Below are 24,062 nucleotides of genomic sequence, written 5' to 3' on the forward strand. Positions count from 1 at the left end.
AAGCCGGTCTATGGGCCGCAACACATGCGTGGCACGTGTGACAGGGGGAGGGAGACTCCCGATCGGAGTCTTCCTCTTCCCCTGTTCCAATTCCCTCCAATTCCACCGGAAGAGGGGACTAGGGTGATCGCAAGCTTACCTTGTTTGAGTCGATACTCATCTATTAAAGACTCTCTTGCCCTCTTCTTTAGCACCAACCTTGGGAGCTCTTCCATTAGAGGCATAAATCGCTAGGTGTTCTGTGGGAGGAACTCGGAGTTTTCGCCGTCAATCTGGCCGGAGGAGCTCGCCGGAGACAAGGTGATCTATCTCTCCTTCTTTTTCCGGTCTTTGGGCCACTGTTCCCCTTGACTCCGGCCGGCAAGCTGTTGTATTGATGTTAAACAGGACTCCCATATTTTGTTGGTTTTTTTCCCGTTCAGTGGACCGTCACCAAGCGTGGCATGCCGCCAGCACCGCCATTGGCCGTCGTCGGGCGTGGCGCGTTGCCGGCACTTCCATCAGCTATCAACCATGGGGCGTTGCCGACCATGGGCGACTGCCTGCTGTCGAACACCCGAGAGAGAGAGCCACCCGTCCTCTTTCCTTTTGTTCTCTCTCCTCGCTTTAGTTTCTCTTCATGTTGGCATCTCCAGCTTGATTCAGGAAAATCATTAGTTGAGAGGGTTGTTGGATATTGTTGGGTTGCTATGTGATGGTGAACCTTTAGAGGATCAGTAGAGGATTCTGAGTTGTCGAATACCTTAGATAATTTTTGATATTGATTTGGTTATGTAGGAGAAAAATCTTTTGGACAAGAGAATGTTGAACAGAGTTCTGCGCACCCCAGCTCATAGATCGTGGGATGGATAGATGATTAGTCTGTCTGAGTTGTCAGCAAAAAAGTAAGAATCCTTGTACACGACCTGCATGATATAGATATTTTGTACATATATGCATGATATATTAATGATCAAAATAAGTAAGAAGCAGAAATAGTTTTATGACGATTGCTGTATTAAATCATATTTTGATTATATATGCTTGTGACTGATAGTATGATGGATGCATATGTGAGTATAACTTACACTTGCATAATCAGATTAACGAATATAGTGCTCTGGACTAACCATATTATATTTATTTCCCTATCATAGACGAAAAATATGACCGTGGTTAGTCTAAATCTGGAAATAAAAAGAATTGAAGTGTGGATGTCAACTTGATTGAATGAACAAAGACTTTGGGCTTATCTCGTTATCATCGGTTGCCCCATTACAGGTTAGAAATGTGATACTATGGCATGCCCTGTTACAAGTTAGAAATGTAATACCTTGGCAGGCCTTGTCATAGACTAGAAATGTGATACTATTAGTTGCCCCATCATGGGCTAAAAATGTGACCAAAATTTGGCCCAAAGTCAAAAAGATAATTGATCCGGATCAAGTTAAAAAGAAATGGAATAAAAAGTATTGAAAATACTATTGAATAATTATGAGATATCACATGATATATCACTCTTGAGTATCTGGATTCTTATTAATATTTGATGTATGTACGTATACTGTTTGTTCGAATATTATTGATAGTTAGTTTGTGATTTTATAATGTGTGTAACGCTATCTGGCTATTTTCAAACTTATATTATTATTATTTAGATATGATGAATTTATTTATTTAGATTAATTAATTAATTGTAGAGTTATCAGATTTTTATTCATTTTAAGCCTTTCATCTTAAGCCTTGTATGATGTTTTAGGACACTGCTTTAGGGCTCATGCAGCCGTGTCATATAATCGACCCAAGTGATGGATTTGGGGCGTGATACCAACTATATAACGCTCTTGGTAACAAATTGGTTACCTTTAACAAAATCTTATGGCATCTACAACAACTTCTAACTAGATGTGAAAATTTTTTCATGATATTTCAATTAACCTATAATATCTTGACAACTATATCTATATATATATATATATATATATATATATATATATATATTCTTAACTTTTGTATATTTTCCCAAAATAACACATATTTAGCTAAACTTACAAAGGTTGGTGTCTTGGTGTAATGTCCGGGCCCACAACCTACTAGGCCCAATAAGAAATAGGCCCAGTTAAGGGTTGGGCCCAAATTTCACTGTAGCCAGCATAATTATTATCAGGAATAAAAAAAAAAAAACGAAGGGATAAGACCGACAGGGAGAGGTTACCGCACCCCCTGCTGGCAGCCGATGCCGGCGCGCCGGAGACAAGGGGGGGCGGCGGCCAGTCCCGAAGTATGGAGGAAAGGAGAGGATGGGACCTCTCAGAGGGGGGTTTCATCCTCTAAACAAATATTTAAGTCTCTGCCGGCAACCCCAAATCACAGACCCCCCTAAACACCGAACGAGAGAAAGAGAGAGGGAGCCGAAGCCCTGGAGCCTAAGGCCAAGGAGCCCTGAAGCTCTGAAGAAGGGGGGACTACCAGGGAGGAAGCACTGCCCGACTACACCCGACTAAAACCAGGTATGGACTCCCTGTTAATAAAATTATAAAGCATGGAGAAACCCCTCTGTGGGGTGCTCTTCCCCTCTGTGTCAATAGTGACATAGAGGGGAGGAGGCCGGCACAGGAGAGGGAGAAAAACCCACAATCCCTGGGTCGGGCCGGACTCACAGGCCGCGACCATCCGGACCGAACCCAACCGGGTTCGGCCTGTTGACGAACCGGACACCGCGGCCTCGGCCGCGGGTACCTTGGGGTTCGGGGGGGGCAACCCAGGCCGCCATATCTGGCCGGGGCGACAACAGAGGCGGCCACAGGGCCGCCAGCCCCGGCCGGACCACCACCTCTTCTCCGGCAAGGGGTGGTGGTGCCGGAAGGAAGGACCGAAGAAAAGAAAAAGAAGAAAGAAAGAAAGAAAGAAAGAAAGAAAGAAAAAAAAAAAAAAAGAACTCACCGGACCTTGAGGCTTCATCCCCTCCGGCCATGCTTTGCCGTGGACGGAGCGGGTGGAGGCTCTCGTTTATAGCCGGATCCCGACCCATCTCCGAGCCCTTCCCCTCTCCGGCATTACTTCGGAGGGAGGAAGGGCTGGCCTTCCCTTCCGCCGGCGCTCCGGGGGGGAAACTCCACCTCGGTTGGTAGATCGGGGGGAGCCTCGTCTCCCCGGCCGCCTGCAAGGGAAGAAAAAGGAAGAAGAGGAGGGTTTCGGTGGGCCAGAAGTCAGGATTTCGGTGAAAATAAAGAAAAAAAAAAAAAGAAGAAGAAAGAGAGAGCAAGGGAGGAAAGGAGAGAGAGAGGAGGCCGTAGATCCGGCCGGAGGAGAAGAAGAAAGCCGAGGGCTCGGCCGGAGGCTAGGGTCTCGGCGAAAACAAAGAAGAAAGAAAGAGAAAGAGAGAGAGAAGGAGAGGGAGTGACCGAGAGGGAGAAGGCCACAGATCTGGTCGGAGGAGAAGGAGGGGGCCGGAGGACCGGCCGGAGGCGTGGGTTTCGGTGGAGACGAAGGAGAAAAGAGAGGAGAGAGAGGAGAGCGGGAGATGAAGAGGCGGAAGCCTCTGGAAGGGGGGAAGAAAACCTGATAACGGGTTCGCGGGTCGGATCCGAATCCGAACCCGCAACCCGTTAAGCCCAAAGAAAAAGAAAAAGAAAAAGAAAAAGAAAAAGAAAAAGAAAAAAAAAAGGGGAAAGGGTTTAGCCAAATTTGACTAAACCCGAGCCCAATCAAATTTGGGCTAAGTCTGGACAAGCCAGACTATAAATTTAACCAAAATTAAACCCAAATTAAACTTGGGATTAAGCCTAATGACCAATTAGAAGGCCAATTAAACCATATGGACCCAATCAAGGCTCCAATATGAACACATTAGACTTGGGCTAAATTTCGGATAGAATCCAAACAAGTAAAAGGAAATAATATGCTCATTATAATGTGATTTTAGGTGACTCAGGATCCGTCACCAGGACGTAAGAAACTTGGGAGAAAATGAATCACTGTAAGTAACCTGTCCTAATCCTGTTATGGATCATGTTATGTTATTAATGTTTCCTAAGCATTTATTTTAAGTATATATGTTTCATACATGATATGTTACAATGCATAAGTAACTTTAATGATCCCAGAAGCTATGGCTATGTATGCAACATGATGATACTGATATTATAATCATGCATGTAAGTTTATAAAGTCTTAGCTAGCCCAGAGGCATTATAATGGGCTCAAAGATGCTACTGAGAATGACTGAGCCGCCAGTGGCTGAATAGTAACTGAGCTGCCCCGCCAGTGGCTGAATAGTAACTGAGCTGCCCCGCCAGTGGCTGAATAGTAACTGAGCCTGCCCCGCCAGTGGCTGAATTGGAATTGGGCCTGCCCCGCCAGTGGCTGAATAGTAACTGAGCTTGCCCCGCCAGTGGCTGAATAGTAACTGAGCTGGCCCTGCCAGTGGCCGAGTCTGACTTCGCAGTAGCATCCGAGAGTAAAAGGACCACGGCATGCCGGGGGGCACGGTTTCATATGCATATAATATGAAAATTTTGTGATTTGCACTACTGCTTTGTTTAAATTGCATACTTATTATGCCAGGATGATTATTAGATAAACATGCATGTCAGCTTCTCAAAACCCTGATTTACATGTTTAGTCTACTGGTTGATCCGGTAGGATTATGCAGGATTACTTACTGAGCCGTGTAGCTCACATCTGTTTATGTTTCGTTTTCTTTCAGATCCTCACCAGTGATCGCCATCAGATATGTTTTTATTTTGTTACAGAGCTTCGTATTTATGGAGAAGCTTATATACTTCTGTACATTTGAATAGCATAGAAGTTCTGTATTTTTGGTTTCAAACTTGAAGGTTGTACTGCAAACTTTTAATATATATATAAGGATGAATCCTTTTTGGCTACCTGTTACCCCTGTATGAGGCTGCGTGCTACTGTGGGCGATAGTCGGCAATAGCACGGCCGTGTCACGGATCCGGATCCGGGGCGTGACATCTAGTGGTATCAAAGCCTTAGGTTAAACAATAGAATAACCATAAAATGCCTAAGGAAAAGGGTAGTTAAGAATGTCACCGTCATAGAAAATGTTATAATATGCTAGTTTATCATAACCTCGGGTTTTCGCACTGACTCGACAGGATGCCAGTGCTAGCGATCAAGTGGTGACAGGTACACTTCTGGTCAACTTGGTTCCTACCCTCATTCTATTTGATTCTGGTTCTACGCATTCTTTCGTGTCGGTTAGCTTTTCCAGACAATTACATAGCACATCTGAGAAATTAGTGGAACCATGGCATGTTGCTACACCCCTTCAGAAAACCGCAATTGTTGACACTAAATATAAAGATTGCATAATTCAGATAGGGGAAAAAGAATTAGAGACAAATCTTTTACAGCTTGACATGCAAGACTTTGATATTATCTTGGGCATGGACTGGATGTTACAGTATCACGCCCACATTGATTGTTACCACAAGAGGGTGGTATTTCGGATACCTGGGGAGCAAGAATTTTTCTTTCAGGGCGATATACCCCTTCAAGATGCTCCTATACTACACTTTATTTCTGCCTTGAAAGCTGGAAAGGCTGTGAGAAAAGGGTGTATGGCCTATCTGGCCTGTGTAATGGATGCCCAGAAAGAGACCAAACTGGAAGATATTCCAGTAGTCAGAGAATATCCGGATGTCTTCCCGGAGGAATTACCAGGATTACCCCCAGACCGAGAGATCGAATTCACAATCGACCTCGCACCAGGAGAGGGGCCAGTCTCCAAGGCTCCTTACCGGATGGCCCCTGCTGAGTTAAGGGAATTGAAGGTACAACTACAAGAACTCCTGGATAAAAAGTTCATCCAGCCCAGTGCGTCGCCATGGGGAGCTCCTGTCCTATTTGTGAAAAAGAAAGATGGGAGTATGCGTCTATGCATCGATTACCGGGAATTGAACAAGATAACCATAAAGAACAAATATCCCCTACCTCGGATCGATGACCTGTTTGATCAGCTGCAAGGCGCCCAAGTCTTCTCCAAGATAGATTTGAGGTCAGGCTACCATCAGCTGAAGATCAAATCTGAGGATGTGCCAAAAACTGCATTTCGAACCAGGTATGGGCATTATGAATTTCTGGTTATGCCTTTTGGACTGACCAATGCCCCGGCTGCATTTATGGACTTGATGAACAGAGTCTTTAAACAATATTTGGATCAGTTCGTGATAGTTTTTATCGATGACATTTTGATATACTCAAAGAGCCGGAAGGAACATGAAGACCATTTGAGGGTGGTGCTACAAATCCTTCGAGAGAAGAGGCTGTACGCCAAGCTGAACAAATGTGAGTTCTGGCTGGACAGTGTGGCGTTCCTCGGCCATATAATCTCCAAGGAAGGAGTGTCAGTGGACCCCAAGAAGATAGAAGCGGTGGTGGATTGGCCTCGTCCCACCAACGCCAAGGAAATAAGAAGCTTTTTGGGATTAGCCGGGTATTACTGGCGATTTGCGGAAGGGTTCTCCAAAATAGCTACCCCCTTGACCCAGTTGACTAAGAAACGGGCCAAGTTTATCTGGGACGGCAAGTGTGAGAGGAGCTTCCAGGAGCTTAAACAAAGGTTAGTTTCTGCCCCAATTTTGACATTACCGTCCTTAACTGGAGAATTTACCATCTACAGTGATGCTTCCAAGAACGGGCTAGGCTGTGTGCTGATGCAAGATGGCAAGGTGGTAGCCTATGCCTCGAGACAGCTGAAACCCTATGAACAGAACTACCCGACACATGACCTAGAGTTGGCCGCAGTAGTGTTCGCCTTGAAACTTTGGAGACATTATTTGTATGGCGAACACTGTGATGTGTACACCGACCACAAGAGCCTGAAGTATATATTCACCCAGAAGGAATTGAATATGAGGCAAAGAAGGTGGTTGGAACTCTTGAAGGATTATAACCTGAGTATTAAATACCACCCAGGAAAGGCCAACGTGGTGGCGGATGCCCTAAGCAGAAAGTCAGTTATAAGCTCCGCCGCTTTACTCACCACTCAACCACAGATTCAGAAGGATCTCGATAAAATGCAGGTTGAGGTGGTTACCCAAACTACAAAAATTTTGCTGGCCGCCTTGAGTATACAACCAACCTTGATCGATAGAATAAAGGTTGCCCAGCAGTCTGATGAGCACATTTGCCAGCTCAAGGATGAAGTGGAGAAAGGGTTGCGACCCGAACTCCAAATGCACCCAAATGGCACTCTAAGGTTTGGCCACCGACTGTGTGTACCGGCAAATGTTGACCTAAAAAGGGAAATCATGGAAAAAGCCCACCAATCCCGTTTCTCTATTCATCCAGGCAGTACTAAAATGTACCGGGACCTTCGGGAACATTACTGGTGGAAGGGGATGAAGAGAGAAATAGCTGAGTTTGTGGCCCGATGCTTGACCTGTCAGCTAGTAAAAGCAGAGCACCAGAGGCCAGCAGGGTTGCTGGAACCAATAGAAATTCCTGAATGGAAGTGGGAGCACATCACGATGGATTTTGTTACAGGACTCCCCAAAACGGTGAGAAAGAATGATGCAGTGTGGGTGATTGTTGATCGCCTTACAAAATCAGCTCATTTTCTGCCATTCAGAATTGGTACTCCTTTAGACAAGCTGGCCCAATTATACATCGATGAGATTGTACGCCTGCACGGAGTACCAGTGAGTATCATTTCTGATCGTGACCCCCGATTCGTGTCCAGATTCTGGGAAAGCTTTCAGAAGGCCATGGGTACCGGACTGAGGCTCAGTACAGCATACCACCCCCAGACTGACGGCCAGTCAGAGCGGACAATCCAAACTCTGGAAGACATGCTGAGGGCTTGCACTGTGGACCTAGGTGGAAACTGGGATAGTCACATACCACTGGTGGAATTTGCTTATAACAATAGCTACCATTCCAGTATCCAGATGGCCCCATACGAAGCTCTCTATGGGAGAAGATGCCGATCCCCCTTACACTGGGATGATGTCGGGGAGCGGAAAATGCTAGGCCCCGAACTGGCCCAGCACACCAGAGACAAGGTACTACTAATTAAGCAAAGGCTTCAGGCTGCCCAGGATAGACAGAAAAGATGGGCTGACAGAGGAAGAAGGGCCTTGGAATTTTTGGAGGGGAACTTTGTCTTCCTAAAAATTTCACCATCAAAGGGTATTACCCGATTCGGAAGACACGGCAAATTAAGTCCTCGCTACATTGGCCCATTTGAGGTTCTTGCTAGAATAGGCAAAGTTGCCTACAAATTGGCCCTACCTTCAGAGCTATCAGGCGTACACAACGTCTTTCACGTCTCTTTGTTACAGAGGTACGTTCCGGATCCCAGCCATGTGGTACCACATGAGCCTCTGCAATTAAATAAAGATTTAACCTATGAGGAGGCTCCCCTGCGCATCATAGACAGAAAAGAACAAATTCTCCGAAGGCGCACCATTCCCTACGTTAAAGTCCAGTGGACCAACCACACTGAAAGGGAAGCTACCTGGGAATTGGAGGAAGAGATGCGACAACGCTACCCTCAGCTCTTCGAGAACCGAGGTATGTTTAATTTCGAGGACGAAATTTATTTAAGGGGGGAAGGATGTAATGTCCGGGCCCACAACCTACTAGGCCCAATAAGAAATAGGCCCAGTTAAGGGTTGGGCCCAAATTTCACTGTAGCCAGCATAATTATTATCAGGAATAAAAAAAAAAACGAAGGGATAAGACCGACAGGGAGAGGTTACCGCACCACCTGCTGGCAGCCGATGCCGGCGCGCCGGAGACAAGGGGGGGCGGCGGCCAGTCCCGAAGTATGGAGGAAAGGAGAGGATGGGACCTCTCAGAGGGGGGTTTCATCCTCTAAACAAATATTTAAGCCTCTGCCGGCAACCCCAAATCACAGACCCCCCTAAACACCGAACGAGAGAAAGAGAGAGGGAGCCGAAGCCCTGGAGCCTAAGGCCAAGGAGCCCTGAAGCTCTGAAGAAGGGGGGACTACCAGGGAGGAAGCACTGCCCGACTACACCCGACTAAAACCAGGTATGGACTCCCTGTTAATAAAATTATAAAGCATGGAGAAACCCCTCTGTGGGGTGCTCTTCCCCTCTGTGTCAACAGTGACATAGAGGGGAGGAGGCCGGCACAGGAGAGGGAGAAAAACCCACAATCCCTGGGTCGGGCCGGACTCACAGGCCGCGACCATCCGGACCGAACCCAACCGGGTTCGGCCTGTTGACGAACCGGACACCGCGGCCTCGGCCGCGGGTACCTTGGGGTTCGGGGGGGGGCAACCCAGGCCGCCATATCTGGCCGGGACGACAACAGAGGCGGCCACAGGGCCGCCAGCCCCGGCCGGACCACCACCTCTTCTCCGGCAAGGGGTGGTGGTGCCGGAAGGAAGGACCGAAGAAAAGAAAAAGAAGAAAGAAAGAAAGAAAGAAAAAAAAAAAAAAAAGAACTCACCGGACCTTGAGGCTTCATCCCCTCCGGCCATGCCTTGCCGTGGACGGAGCGGGTGGAGGCTCTCGTTTATAGCCGGATCCCGACCCATCTCCGAGCCCTTCCCCTCTCCGGCATTACTTCGGAGGGAGGAAGGGCTGGCCTTCCCTTCCGCCGGCGCTCCGGGGGGGAAACTCCACCTCGGTTGATAGATCGGGGGGAGCCTCGTCTCCCCGGCCGCCTGCAAGGGAAGAAAAAGGAAGAAGAGGAGGGTTTCGGTGGGCCGAAAGTCAGGGTTTCGGTGAAAATAAAGAAAAAAAAAAAAGAAGAAGAAAGAGAGAGCAAGGGAGGAAAGGAGAGAGAGAGGAGGCCGTAGATCCGGCCGGAGGAGAAGAAGAAAGCCGAGGGCTCGGCCGGAGGCTAGGGTCTCGGCGAAAACAAAGAAGAAAGAAAGAGAAAGAGAGAGAGAAGGAGAGGGAGTGACCGAGAGGGAGAAGGCCACAGATCTGGCCGGAGGAGAAGGAGGGGGCCGGAGGACCGGCCGGAGCCGTGGGTTTCGGTGGAGACGAAGGAGAAAAGAGAGGAGAGAGAGGAGAGCGGGAGATGAAGAGGCGGAAGCCTCTGGAAGGGGGGAAGAAAACCTGATAACGGGTTCGCGGGTCGGATCCGAATCCGAACCCGCAACCCGTTAAGCCCAAAGAAAAAGAAAAAGAAAAAGAAAAAGAAAAAGAAAAAGAAAAAAAAAAAGGGGAAAGGGTTTAGCCAAATTTGACTAAACCCGAGCCCAATCAAATTTGGGCTAAGTCTGGACAAGCCAGACTATAAATTTAACCAAAATTAAACCCAAATTAAACTTGGGATTAAGCCTAATGACCAATTAGAAGGCCAATTAAACCATATGGACCCAATCAAGGCTCCAATATGAACACATTAGACTTGGGCTAAATTTCGGGTAGAATCCAAACAAGTAAAAGAAAATAATATGCTCATTATAATGTGATTTTAGGTGACTCAGGATCCGTCACCAGGACGTAAGAAACTTGGGAGAAAACGAATCACTGTAAGTAACCTGTCCTAATCCTGTTATGGATCATGTTATGTTATTAATGTTTCCTAAGCATTTATTTTAAGTATATATGTTTCATACATGATATGTTACAATGCATAAGTAACTTTAATGATCCCAGAAGCTATGGCTATGTATGCAACATGATGATACTGATATTATAATCATGCATGTAAGTTTATAAAGTCTTAGCTAGCCCAGAGGCACTATAATGGGCTCAAAGATGCTACTGAGAATGACTGAGCCGCCAGTGGCTGAATAGTAACTGAGCTGCCCCGCCAGTGGCTGAATAGTAACTGAGCCTGCCCCGCCAGTGGCTGAATTGGAATTGGGCCTGCCCCGCCAGTGGCTAAATAGTAACTGAGCTTGCCCCGCCAGTGGCTGAATAGTAACTGAGCTGGCCCCGCCAGTGGCCGAGTCTGACTTCGCAGTAGCATCCGAGAGTAAAAGGACCACGGCATGCCGGGGGGGCACGGTTTCATATGCATATAATATGAAAATTTTGTGATTTGCACTACTGCTTTGTTTAAATTGCATACTTATTATGCCAGGATGATTATTAGATAAACATGCATGTCAGCTTCTCAAAATCCTGATTTACATGTTTAGTCTACTGGTTGATCCGGTAGGATTATGCAGGATTACTTACTGAGCCGTGTAGCTCACATCTGTTTATGTTTCGTTTTCTTTCAGATCCTCACCAGTAATCGCCATCAGATATGTTTTTATTTTGTTACAGAGCTTCGTATTTATGGAGAAGCTTATATACTTCTGTACATTTGAATAGCATAGAAGTTCTGTATTTTTGGTTTCAAACTTGAAGGTTGTACTGCAAACTTTTAATATATATATAAGGATGAATCCTTTTTGGCTACCTGTTACCCCTGTATGAGGCTACGTGCTACTGTGGGCGATAGTCGGCAATAGCACGGCCGTGTCACGGATCCGGATCCGGGGCGTGACACTTGGCCTGAGTCATGGCTAAACAATGTTCCACCAATCTCCTTCATAACTACAGTCCAATCAATATTATGTTCTCGACTTTAAATATTACATCTTACATATCACTACATAAAAGGGTAGACTTTGAGACCTGCCTGATTTTTTTTTCCCTTTTAGGTAATGTTGTGGTTCAAATCTGGCCCGAGGGTGACCACGCCAGAGAAGTCGAGGGAGTTGCCGATGAGTGAAAGAAGAGGACGAGCGCCACCTCCTGCGCGGCAACGAACCTGCACAAAGCCTTATCGGTGGGGTTCCGATGAAGGCCCTCCGACGCTTAAGTTAGAGTGGGGTATCTTTGGTCCAGCCAAAAAAAGTCCTTTTGGAGTTACCTGACGGGGCTATTTATAGTCTCCGTAGGGGCGTCCAGATGGTAGAGGTATGGCCCGTTCCCATCATAAGTGGAGATGGCACGCAACCAGAGCTCGCTTGTGGTGCAAAGTGCAGCTCGTCCTTGTGAGTGGGAAGGCGTTGACAGTCGTAACAAGGTATGGCCGGAAAAGCAGGGCATGGTCCCTGATTGATATATCGTCGCGTGGCCAGCAAGCAAAGCATGGTGCGGTGAGGCTACTGCAGGGCATGGCCGCAACATGTGGACGACAAGGTCAGTCTTCTGAGGTCAGCCTTCTGGAGTTGGCCTTCTGGGCTCGGCCTTCTTAGGTCGGTCTTATGGGGTTGGTCTTCTGGAGTTGGCCTTTTGAGGTCGGCCTTATGGGGTTGGCCTTCTGAGCTCAGCCTTCTGAGCTTATCCTTCTGAGGTCGGCCTTCTGAGCTCGGCCTTCTGGGGTTGGTCTTCTGAGCTCTGTCTTCTGGAATTGGTCTTCTAAGCTTGGCCTTTTGGGCTCGGCCTTCTGAGGTTGGCCTTCTGAGCTCGGCTCAGCCTTCTGAGCTCAGCTTGGCTAAAATTGGATAACTTATGCCGAAAAATAGGACGATCCATTTTGCCCCCCATCAGGTAAGAAGATATGCTCTATTTGAAAGAGAAGAGATAGAAATCTTGCATGATTTGTTAATTTAGGATGATGTTATGAGTTCTAGCATTTTCATGGCTAAAACCTCTCCATCCATCTTGATGTTGTCCAATTGGCAGTCCATCTTATAAAAATTAGATTGCATTATCAAGTTATATAAGTAACATAAAATATTTTATTTTTTAATGACATGAGGAATGACCATTGATTGTGCAATATAGATGCCCCTCAAGAGAGAATGCAAATAGATACTAGTAGCAGCTTAAGTACGTAGTTGCCCCTTCCATCAAAAGTTAAAAATGAGTCTTACCAAGTAAATTTTAAGTCCGGTTAATTAACTAACAAGAATGATACCCGCACACAATGTTGAAGAGATATTGAAAATGTAAATATAAATTTATACAATAGAAGAATAAATAATTCTTCAAAAAATAGAATGAAAAATAAATGATACATATAATGTATTTAATAATTTATGATGATTCCATGATCACCTAATGACACTCTAACCTTTTCAATCTTTTTGATCGTCGTGACACCAACTAAAAGACATTTTTTTAAAAATTCTTTAGCATGTCAAATTTAAATAGGGATCTACAAAAAATAATTAAGAAGAGTTTATATATTCCATAAAATAATCAAACAAAGCTTCTATGTTTCCTAAAATGATGAAGTAATATTTGCACAACTAGCATATATTTTTTTAAGAATTTTTTCTTATGTCAATAGAGATCTGTAAAAATAAATTAAAAGTGGTTCTACATTTTATAAAATAATTAATAAGATTTTCTATATTTCCTAAAATAAGTAAGAAATTTCTAGGTGGAAGAAAATATTTTCTAAAATAATTAAAAAGAAAGATTCCCGAAATAATTTTTTCTCAAAGAAATTTCCAAATAGATGGTTAAATAGGAGACGTTTATTTTTTTTTTTTTGCTAAAACAAAAGAAAAGAGAGGGGTGAGGAGGACCTCACCAGTGTAGCAACCCCCACTGGGTCTCCTTCCTGCTGGAGAGTGTTCGATACGGATAGACAAGTTTTACTCATATCCTTTCTACCCATAGAGAAGCTCCACCAACATGGCAGCCCCTTCCATGTGTGAGTATGTCATACCAGCACCACCTAAGTACCAGCAGACCAGATGACGACTCCATCGGACAAACCAGATGAAGGGCATCCGATCTCCGTATTTAATCGATGCCCATGCATTTCGAACCTAGGCCATTTTGGTAGAATCTTAGCTCCGTTCCAACTATGCTACCATCTCTGGTGGTTTTATTCGTTTTTTGGATGAAGCTTTTTTTTTTTTAGCGGACCAGATGACGAGTCCATCGGACAAACCAGATGGAGGGCATCCGATCTCCGTATTTAATCGATGCCCATGCATTTCGAACCTAGGCCATTTCGGTAGAATCTTAGCTCCGTTCCAACTATGCTACCATCTCTGGTGGTTTTATTCATTTTTTGGATGAAGATTTTTTTTTTTTTTAGCGAACCAAACGAGCCTGAGCATAGAAGGAATCATATCAGATTAGCCGGGTCAAATCGGCAAGTTTGAATCGTTCCCAAACCCGAGCGAAGACCGTGTCCATTTGCGAGTCTTGACAAAACGGGTCGCCATTTACCAATTTTCCAGCCCTACAATTAGCTCTCTTTTTCGATCGAAACCCTTCTCCCCCCGATTTTTCCACCTGCTCGCGCGCTCGCTCTCCGTCTGCCTCGGCTCTTGCCAACCGTGGCTTCAGACCAGATCCGACGAAATCCGACCTCGTCTCCGACCAAATCCCACGTTGGAGTCTGCTCCCTTGGTCTGTTACCTCTCCCTCAATCGCTCTCTCCTTGGTTCTTTCTTTGTGTATTTACGATTTGAACACAGGAAAATGGTGCCCCTAAGGCCAAGGTTCTAAACTTCTAATCAAGAACCAACTTTAATTCCAAACCCTAAAAATTGAGATTTCATCTCTGTGATTCTTGTTTATTTTTTTCTGAAAAATGCGACTTCTGATCGCTTTTTTTGGTTTTAAAAGGTCATTTTTTATGATTTGGGCTTGCTCATGGCAGAAATTTGATTTTTTTTAATCTGGGTATCTGATAGTTATTCGGATTTTTGGTTACTATTCGTTTTTAACCCCTCCCGCAGGCGGTGATTTGAGATCTACTTCATAAATTTGTGAGCTTCGTGATTTGGAGTCGTAAAGAGCAAATGTGGAATTGTTAACTTGGGAGGCTAAATACGGATCTCTGGATTTAATCAGGTCTTCTGTGAGAAGGGAGAGGAAAACAAAAGAAGAAGAAACCTGATCAAAAGCCTAGGTAAGTTCTCTTCTTTTTGTTTTTTCCGCTTTTCTTCTGCAATCAAATTCTTCTTCTTTCTCTGTGCCTCTGCTGTTTGCTATTTTATCAATCAGATTATATACTAATTCTTCTGCTGCTGTATCTTTCTTGGTTATATTTTGATATCTATTATGTTTCTTAATTGATTTAACTGCAGTTGATTAAGCTAGATTCCTTCAGATATAAATATAATATTAGGACATTCTAACATCAATAATTTGAAAAAGTCGGGTGAATATTAATGTTGTTCCAGAATCTCTTGAAATAAAGTTATTGATATGAAGTTGACATTATTTTATTTGATTTTGCTAAATTGATTTTCTTTTTAGTGATTTAAGATTTGATAAGTTTATCTAAGAAGCCATTGAATTCATGGTCATTGATCACCATGTGATAAAGTGCCTATATGTTAAGACTTTGCCACTGATATATGTATATATGCATACATCTGTGTGTGCACACATATGCACACCTGTGTCTACACACATGTGCATGCCTGTGTGTCTACACACATAGACACACGTTTAAGTGAGCGTGCAATATAAGTATGCATGCGTGCAATATAAGTATGCATGCATGTAATTTTACATGTTTGAACTCGTTCAGTTTGTTGTCTTGGAGTAATACACTCGGCTTTCTCTATCAGTTGCTCTCTTAATCTGGGTTATCAAAATTTGAGTTGTCGAAGTATAACCCCAGGCAGGATATTGACTTTAAAATTAAAAAAAAGCAAAACCACAGGAAACGCCGTACGAAAACTCAGTTGATCTAGTTGAAATTGAAACAGAAAGCAAGAATTTGGACCTTTCTTTGGGGTTATCATAGACTTGCCTTTGTTTATGTAAAAGACACTTGACCGCAATGTCGACGGAACTATCTCGAACCGGGCGGTTCCGATCGTATTGAGCCGTCCCAACGGCTAACCGGCACAGTTCCAGCAACGGAAACAAAATCCGTTGCTAGAGGGGGAGAAGGAGAAGGAAAGAGATAAAAAGAGAGAGCGAGCGAGGGAGGAAGAGAGAAGGAGAGGAAGGAAAAAAGAGGAAGGGCTGGCGGAGACCTATTTCATTTGAAACAGGGGTCCGGCCTCTTTTTTTTATTTCGCAATTAAGTGAATTAGGCAAACGATCTGTTTTCCGGCTGCGGAGGTTTTCTCCGCCTCCTGCCCTTGTTGCCAGCTTTCGACAGCCCTCCATCGGCCCTCCGCCAGCCTCCTTCCCTCTCTCCCCTTTCTCTCTCTCTTTTTTTTCTCTCTCCAGACTCATCTACTGTCGGGCTTGTACCGACTCGTCCCACCGGACAACCGGTATGGTGCTCGGTACCGGTTCCGCCGATATTGCTTAACTGCCTCTTTATATATGAATCTAGGCTTGGTTAATGGGGCCTATCTATAGAGCATTTTTCGATATAGTGGGAGACACCAGTGTCTCAAAGAATTGGCGTTGCTACAGAATTCTTATATCTATTAATGACTTAATGCAAAAACTACTAATTTTTGGTTATATATGGATGGATTGAGCCAATTTATGCCCCAAAAAAACATTTTTTAGAAATGTTGAAAATTATTTTCACATAGTATATGATACCAGACCGAACTACCCGAATCAATAGGTATTGTACAAACCACGAACTTGGGTAGTTCGTGCTCTCGATATGAAATGAGGACCGAATCAGTGTGACCTGGCCCCTACCAAGCTGAACTACTCAGAATTGAGCAGTTCAACATGTAAGAACCTGGTTAATCTCCACAAGAAATGGACCTCGTGTACTTAAAATTTTCTCTTTATAGGAATCTAGATCATGGGCAATCTTGTCGGTTTTTATTTTGGAATTTCCATTGGTCATGACTCAACTAAATTTGCCCTCAATTTAATCAAGTGTGGCCAAGTTCATCCCATGTATGTGCATATGTGCAGACATAGATACATATGCACGTATGCACATACCAGGATATTGATGTTAATATATATATGTACGTATGTGTATATATATACGTGTATATATATATATATATATATATATATATATATATATATATATATATATATATATATATATATATATATATATGTTTCGCAGACATGCATAAATAAGTATATGAAGTAACTTATATGTAGTAGCATATGAATACTATTTTGCTTTTTTTTCCTGCCATACATGGATGTAATACATGTCACAAGCTATTATTGATTATATTATTATATGTTTACTTGTTATAGTCCACTAAGGTCCACTAAAACTGTATCTCTACTTAATCTAACTTCACTTTTGTTATCTGAGCTCAAGTCCATGCATGAAATTTTAATGAGGTCAATGTAAGTTATTTGTTGCTTCTAGTTTTTATGAAACTCTTGCCAACTTGGTGATTTGCCATTATTTTTTTAAATTTCTTATTCCAGCTGATTTTCTTTAATAACTTGATGTGAACATGGCCACTAAATATAGGCTTATCCGGTCGATTTTAGGTCATTTTGGTGAATCCTTTGATTGTAATCATTCCTATTAATGGCTTCATGTACTATCCCTGGAAGCTTTTAGTCATTTGTTTATTTTTTTTTATTCTTGGTCCTATCACTTAATAATATAAATATAGAACACAATTACCTAGTACAGTTCATATTTGGAAATCATAAACCACCACAACTACATCTATTACAAAAGAAGAGAACAGTTAAAGAGAACAAAATTCCTTTTGAGATGGACCACAAGAAAAAAACAGTGATAAGCCATTTTGCCAACTATAGGAAACATCTAGATGGTACCCACGGGATTGGCATACAAGAACATCTTGAATCACTTCTCCACCACATCCAATTCCTACGAATAGGGCCAATCACTAGGTTGTTATAGTGTTTTGCATCTTTACTTTTTTCTTTTCTTTTAAAGTCCAAGATATCTATGTATTTTCATAAGGGACGTGTATAATTAGTGTCAGTTGTACTTTTCTGCTATGCCGACAAATGCATGTTGACAAACCAAAGTCAACTGTCAACAAAACCCATGATTTTCCTTTACAAAATCCATCCAAATCCATGCTTCGACTGCAGCCAGTAGTTAAGTATGTAGTATAGTTATAGAGTGCCCATTAAAGAAGATCTTCCAGACATATCAGTCAAAGAGGGTGGGTCTTTTGGCCTTCTATTTAAGTGCATAATCAAGGAGACCATACAACCGACCTATTGGCAAAGAAATCATATGGTAGTTAGCTTTTATTAGTAAGGAATCCTTTTTTCGCTTGAGGACTTTTTTGAGAGAAACACTTGAGGTTAGATATTTATTTCATGATTTTCTTTGGTTCTTCGTGAAAGGTGATACATTTATCCTCTTGCATAGTTATCTGTTGGCCAATTATGTCTCTTAGTTTTCTTAGCCTTGCTTTGTATCCTCTATCTTTCACAAGGTATGTGCAGTTTCTTTTCCCTGATTGTTTGTTCTTCATGAAGTAGTTATAAAACAAAACCACTGCTTCTGGCTTTTATATCAGTTAATGGTATGTTTATTGGACACTCTTTTCTGGGTGCAGGAAAATGGCTGGAGGGTTCAGAGTGCTTCATCTTGTTCGACCGTTTTTGGCATTCTTGCCTGAAGTTCAAAGTGCTGACCGAAAAATTCCATTCAGGGAGAAAGTGATCTATACCGTGATCTCTCTTTTCATTTTTCTGGTTTGCAGTCAGCTTCCCCTATATGGCATACACTCAACTACCGGAGCAGATCCTTTTTACTGGATGCGTGTTATTCTTGCATCAAACCGTGGAACTGTCATGGAGCTAGGAATCACTCCTATTGTGACTTCTGGATTGGTTATGCAACTCTTGGTTGGATCAAAGATCATTGAAGTAGACAATAGTGTTCGAGAGGATCGTGCTCTTTTGTAAGTGTTGTGTTGACTGTCAAAATGTTTGTCATTATAATCGAACACACCTGTTCTTTAATTTTTTTCTTATTTTGCACAATCAGTATTAAAATCTTGAGTGATGATATTGCAGTAGTTAGATATGCCCAAAGAAATTCGGGTAAAAAAATCAGTGTTGCACAAGTTTATATGGGCTGTTTTAAAGTTTAAAGTAATATTCTATTGATATGATAAGGAAAAAAACAATAAAATGCCACTACCATTTTGCGTACAGGTTTTGTTTGGTTTTATTGCCTTTCAGACAAGCTATCATACAATCAAAGCAAGTACTGAAAAATTGCCCTTAGTCTTGGAAGAAATTTGTGGAAAGAAAAGGAAAAACCTAACTCAGTTTCCCTTGGCTTATATGAACATCTAAACACGCCATACAATAGACCTTTTCTAACTTGTTGGCAACTACAGTGATGCGATACTGGAATCCAACCATGTTAAATATGTGTAGCTATGTAATCATGTATTGTATACTATGATAAGGGAGTTTTGAATGCTAGAATATTCCCTGTAGGATTCTGCATCAACTTTTCTGACCAAAAGGTCCTTCAGTTAATTTTAGCATCCTTTACAGTCTCCAAAAATTATTCTTAGTTTGGAAACAAATCCCCATCTTTATTTTCTATATAATTGTTCTCTAAATGTCAGCTCTTCTCCTTGTTGAATTCTTTCCTGATGAACCAGTCTTCTACTTTTAATCCCCAATAACTGAGAAAACCAGTGAGGAAATATTGGATGTAATTTGATCTTCTAATTTGTTTGGAAGAAACAGATTACAATCTGGGTAGCATGAGTAAATGCTTCTACTCCCTTGCAAATACTGCCAACTATGTGTTGTTTTTGACATCGCATGTCTACTAAAATTTAGGAAATTAAATTGGTAAAGTCATTTAGGGGACTCGTTTGACTTATTAAAGGCATTTCATTTCAACTTGAATGCAGTAGTAGTATCACAATGGTGCTACCTGGGTAGTGTCTAAGCTTCATCCAATTAGTAAATTCTGCAGTCTGACAGAGTGGACTATGAACAAGATGATGTTGATGATGGAAGTCAAGATTAAGTCTTTTTAATTTGTTTTCTTTTGTATGTAACTTATTTTTTATAATTTGTTTACTTCTTTTTGCTTTGTGTTGTTTATGTTTATATTTTACTCTATATAATTTTATATTTTAACTTTTTGTGCTTTAATTTTTTGTTTTCTCTTTTATTTTTTTCCTATGTTCTGTATTACAAATATGTATTTTTTCCTATCTTTTGGTAAGTAATGTCTTTTAAATTGACGTGCACTGCATCTGCCAATCTGCCAGTATACAAAAATGTTATAAGAGATGTACAATAATTGTGAGAATAGAAGAATTTTTAAGAAAGACTTTTATTTTATTGGGCTTATGCTATAATACTTGTAAAGAGATCATCATGATTAGTTGAGTTTAGAATGCACTCAAGGAGCTGGATGCATGAACCACCATATACGAGCAAGAAATAAGAGGCTATATGACTGCTCATGTTGCTATGAAGTATGTGCATTTCCTGAAAATATATATCTTATTTTTATTATATATTGTTCGACCACTTGCCCATTGACTTCTTGTATCATTAACAAGAAAAGCAAATAACATGTGATTGCTTTTCTTTTTGGCATCTGTTGCTTTCAAACATGTTGCCTTTAAAGACAGTTGTTGTTGAGTCTTTTTTGCATACTCTGTATATAAAATATCCTTTTTTTACAGGCAATGAGATGCAATCCATCAGTAGAGCAAGTCAAATGGGTAGTTGACCTGATAGTAGTTTTCATGTTTAATTTTCAGAAATGGTGCACAAAAATTACTTGGCATCTTGATCGCTATCGGGGAGGCAGTTGCATATGTTCTATCTGGAATGTATGGTAGTGTCAGCCAGCTAGGAACTGGAAATGCTATTCTCATTATACTTCAACTTTTCTTTGCTGGTATCATTGTCATTTGTTTAGATGAACTTCTCCAGAAGGGATATGGTTTGGGATCCGGTATTTCTTTATTCATTGCCACCAATATATGGTAAGTTCATGATTTTTTTTTTATCGTTATTGCCTCCTCTAGGACATAATATTATTTCTCTTACTGTATCTTGCAGTGAAAATATTATCTGGAAGGCATTTAGCCCCACGACCATTAACAGTGGGCGTGGTGCTGAATTTGAAGGTGCTGTCATTGCTTTGTTCCACCTACTGATTACTCGAACAGATAAAGTCCGTGCTCTTCGTGAGGCTTTCTATCGTCATAATCTTCCAAATGTAACCAATTTGCTTGCCACAGTTTTGGTCTTCCTTATTGTTATCTATTTCCAAGGCTTCCGTGTGGTGCTGCCTGTGAGGTCAAAGAATGCCCGTGGACAACAAGGATCCTACCCAATTAAGCTGTTTTACACATCTAATATGCCCATCATTTTACAGTCAGCACTTGTTTCTAACCTGTATTTTATCTCCCAGGTACTCAGGCAGACAAGTATGGAACTGTTGACCATATTAACATAAATCCAAAAATATTTATTTTTTTGTTTCCAATGCAGTTATTATACAGGAGGTACAGTGGCAATTTCCTTGTAAATCTGCTTGGTAAGTGGAAAGAATCTGAGTATTCTGGTCAATCTGTCCCTGTAGGTGGTCTGGCTTACTACATCACAGCACCATCAAGGTGATTAAAATGTTAAATTTTATTTCACTCTCCTCTCTCTCCTCTCTCTCTCTCTCTCTCTCTCTCTCAGCATGCACAAGCACACATGCATGTTTGTCCAGGATGTGTGCATGCTTGCTGTTTGTTTCATTATGCTAGTTTTTTTTTCTTGTGTTAATGCATGCCTTGATGAATTTTTTGGAGCGTGTTCATACATTTACTGTTGCTTACTATATTAATCTTTGGAGCCAACTATGCAGCTTGGCAGATCTGGCTGCAAATCCATTCCATGCACTTTTCTATATCGTGTTTATGCTCTCAGCTTGTGCACTTTTCTCAAAGACTTGGATAGAAGTCTCTGGATCATCAGCAAGAGATGTGGCCAAGCAGCTTAAGGTACAGTTTCTTGCTATGGTTCTCTTACATTGCATTCCATGAATACACTGAGGTTCTGCAAATTTCGGTGGTGAGCCAGTAAGGATTTGGAGGTCATATGTGTAGATATGTGAACAAAAGGCTATTTGACAATTTTCAGACATATCATCAAAAAAAAAAAAGACAATGTTGAGACATAAGGATTGGCTATAGGTGGGGATTTGGAGTTGACTTAGGTAATGCCTGAAAGGAATGAGTTTTAACGTATGGGTTTGGAGAGGGAAGGTTTAATGTATATGTTAGAGATGAAAGAAAATGGTCATTTTAATGTAGGCAACAAGGAACAAGAGAGGTACAAGACTGGTGATAAAAGATAGATTTTTGTAGTAGTTGATTTTAAATTTCCTTTTGATTTGTAATAAAAGCTGCACATTGTAAGTGAGCGCGTAGGCTATTGTTTGGAAAAGTTTTTCTGGCTAGTCAAAACATATCAATATTGGGTAAATATGCATTTCTGTCCATTTGACTGGTAGTATGTTGGCAGTTTTGTAGCCCAAACTTTGACTTGTCTGCTTGGAAACCATGATAAACATGGATTCCTTGCTTCCATTTTCTTCATGTGATTAGTTGGACTTTGTGATGTTGATAAGTTTATTGTCTTGATTCAGTCATGGGGACAGTTTGTTGACACAGTTTCTTTTGATGAGCAGCCATAACCTTTTCACAATAATTTGCAGAGGTCCTCTTCCAAGGTTGCAGGTTCTTTTTGTCTTGACTCAATTAAACTGCCTCAGTGCAGGCTAACTCAATTACTGATTAAGTAGCAATAATGCCTAGCAATTGTCTTAAGTCTGAACCCTAGGAGATCGCCATCTAACATCGCATTGATGGAAATCTCAAACTAGGTTATTTTCTGGAAGTTGCTTTTTGTGTTATGGCCATGTTGGTGTTGCATAGATGAGGACTGAGTCTTGAAGTCATATATGTTTCATGCTTTGATATTTTACTGACTGAATACTGTTACATGTGTTACATACTGGTAAATGTATTGCTCTTGGTGTATTTGAACTTTGGGCATTTTGCAGGAACAACAAATGGTGATGCCTGGTCATCGGGAGTCAAATTTACAGAAGGAATTGAACAGGTACATCCCTACTGCAGCAGCTTTTGGTGGGATGTGCATTGGTGCGTTAACAGTTCTAGCAGATTTTATGGGGGCCATTGGTTCTGGAACTGGTATCCTGCTTGCAGTGACAATCATATATCAGTACTTCGAGACATTTGAGAAGGAGAGAGCCAGTGAGCTTGGATTCTTCGGCCTTTGATCTCAATACTTTGTGCTTCCCCGATAAGCCTAGTCGCAATTTTGATTAGATGATACGGATGTAAGCCGTGGTTTAGCAATCTTTCTATGAAAGGCTTTTATGCTGCAGAAGTTCTGTTGACAAGGAAGTATACAATTTTTTTCAGTTGAGTAATGTTGAATTGTTGCCATTCCCAAATCTTAATGCTATTACTGCTGTATTAGTAAAGTTTGTTCAATCTTCATTTCATAGCATTTTCTGGTGGTTTGACTCCCAAGCTTTCATCCTAGCGGACAGTATGCCATGGCAATACAGTTGCCAATATTTCATCAGCAAGTCATAGATCTTGTATTGAAGTTAGCACAAAATGTGTTAACGGCATGGGCAACCTCTGCTTGCATAAATTTAATGCCGGGTTGTGTTTGAAATTGTAAGGGTGATCTTTGTTTGGTTGGATCTTAGATCATTCTTCTCTGGTTTGTCATTTATTGCCAAGAGTCATATGGTTGCTTGAATGGTTATTCTGTTTGTGATTAGTCTGTGAGATTGTCGGGCGGCTGTTATCATGTATGCTTTGGCTTGCTGGTCCATTGGCTAGACCTTGTTCAAGCCTTCGACATGGCACAATCATGCAACTCCCAATTGACCATCTGTGATCATATGCGATTGTGGATGCTGGAGCTTCCTCTGCAAATGCTTACCATTCATTGACGATGCTCGACAAGGCATCCTTTCCTGTACATTGTGAAGCACTAGGCCAGACCTTGAATAGATGCATAATTTCCTTGCAATGATGTCTTGGAAGCAGCAGAATTATTCATATTGGAAGCAGGTCCGATCAACAAAATGCTGGTCCACACCATGAATTTAAAGCTGGAGTGATGTCAATTAAAGCAGTTTCAGAGGTCCCTCCTAGCATTAAAAGAATCGGATTTCATACTTGCGTTTTTATTGAACTGTTATAGTGTTACAATTGTTGTTTTATTTTGAGAAGAGATTGTTGGTTATTGGAGTTGGTGGGGCTTAAAAAGCCCAAGGCTGAAGGCTATGCA

General features: G+C 42.0%; 1 protein-coding gene across 4 annotated transcripts; it reads left to right on the forward strand.

The window, feature by feature from the left end:
* Positions 1-23,259, forward strand: LOC103721261 (uncharacterized). Of its 4 annotated transcripts, none has more exons than XM_088709655.1 (9): positions 1-300; positions 423-884; positions 14,582-14,754; positions 18,299-18,646; positions 20,489-20,716; positions 20,793-21,147; positions 21,228-21,352; positions 21,592-21,727; positions 22,792-23,259. In XM_088709655.1, the coding sequence occupies exons 4-9, from the start codon at positions 18,303-18,305 to the stop codon at positions 23,029-23,031; spliced, it is 1,428 nt and encodes a 475-aa protein (XP_088565781.1). In that variant the 5' UTR covers positions 1-300; positions 423-884; positions 14,582-14,754; positions 18,299-18,302; the 3' UTR covers positions 23,032-23,259. The 4 variants fall into 4 exon arrangements, with proteins under 4 accessions (XP_088565781.1, XP_088565780.1, XP_008809619.1 ...); XM_088709654.1 differs by having other exon boundaries at positions 11-300; positions 778-884; XM_008811397.5 differs by lacking the exons at positions 1-300; positions 423-884 and adding an exon at positions 14,015-14,249.
* The last annotated feature ends 803 nt before the right edge of the window (positions 23,260-24,062 follow it).

The sequence above is a fragment of the Phoenix dactylifera genome, chromosome 13 (genome assembly GCF_051530095.1).
Source record: "Phoenix dactylifera cultivar Ajwa chromosome 13, Ajwa_hap1_PhDact_Kaust_v1.1, whole genome shotgun sequence".
Lineage (NCBI taxonomy): Eukaryota > Viridiplantae > Streptophyta > Magnoliopsida > Arecales > Arecaceae > Phoenix > Phoenix dactylifera.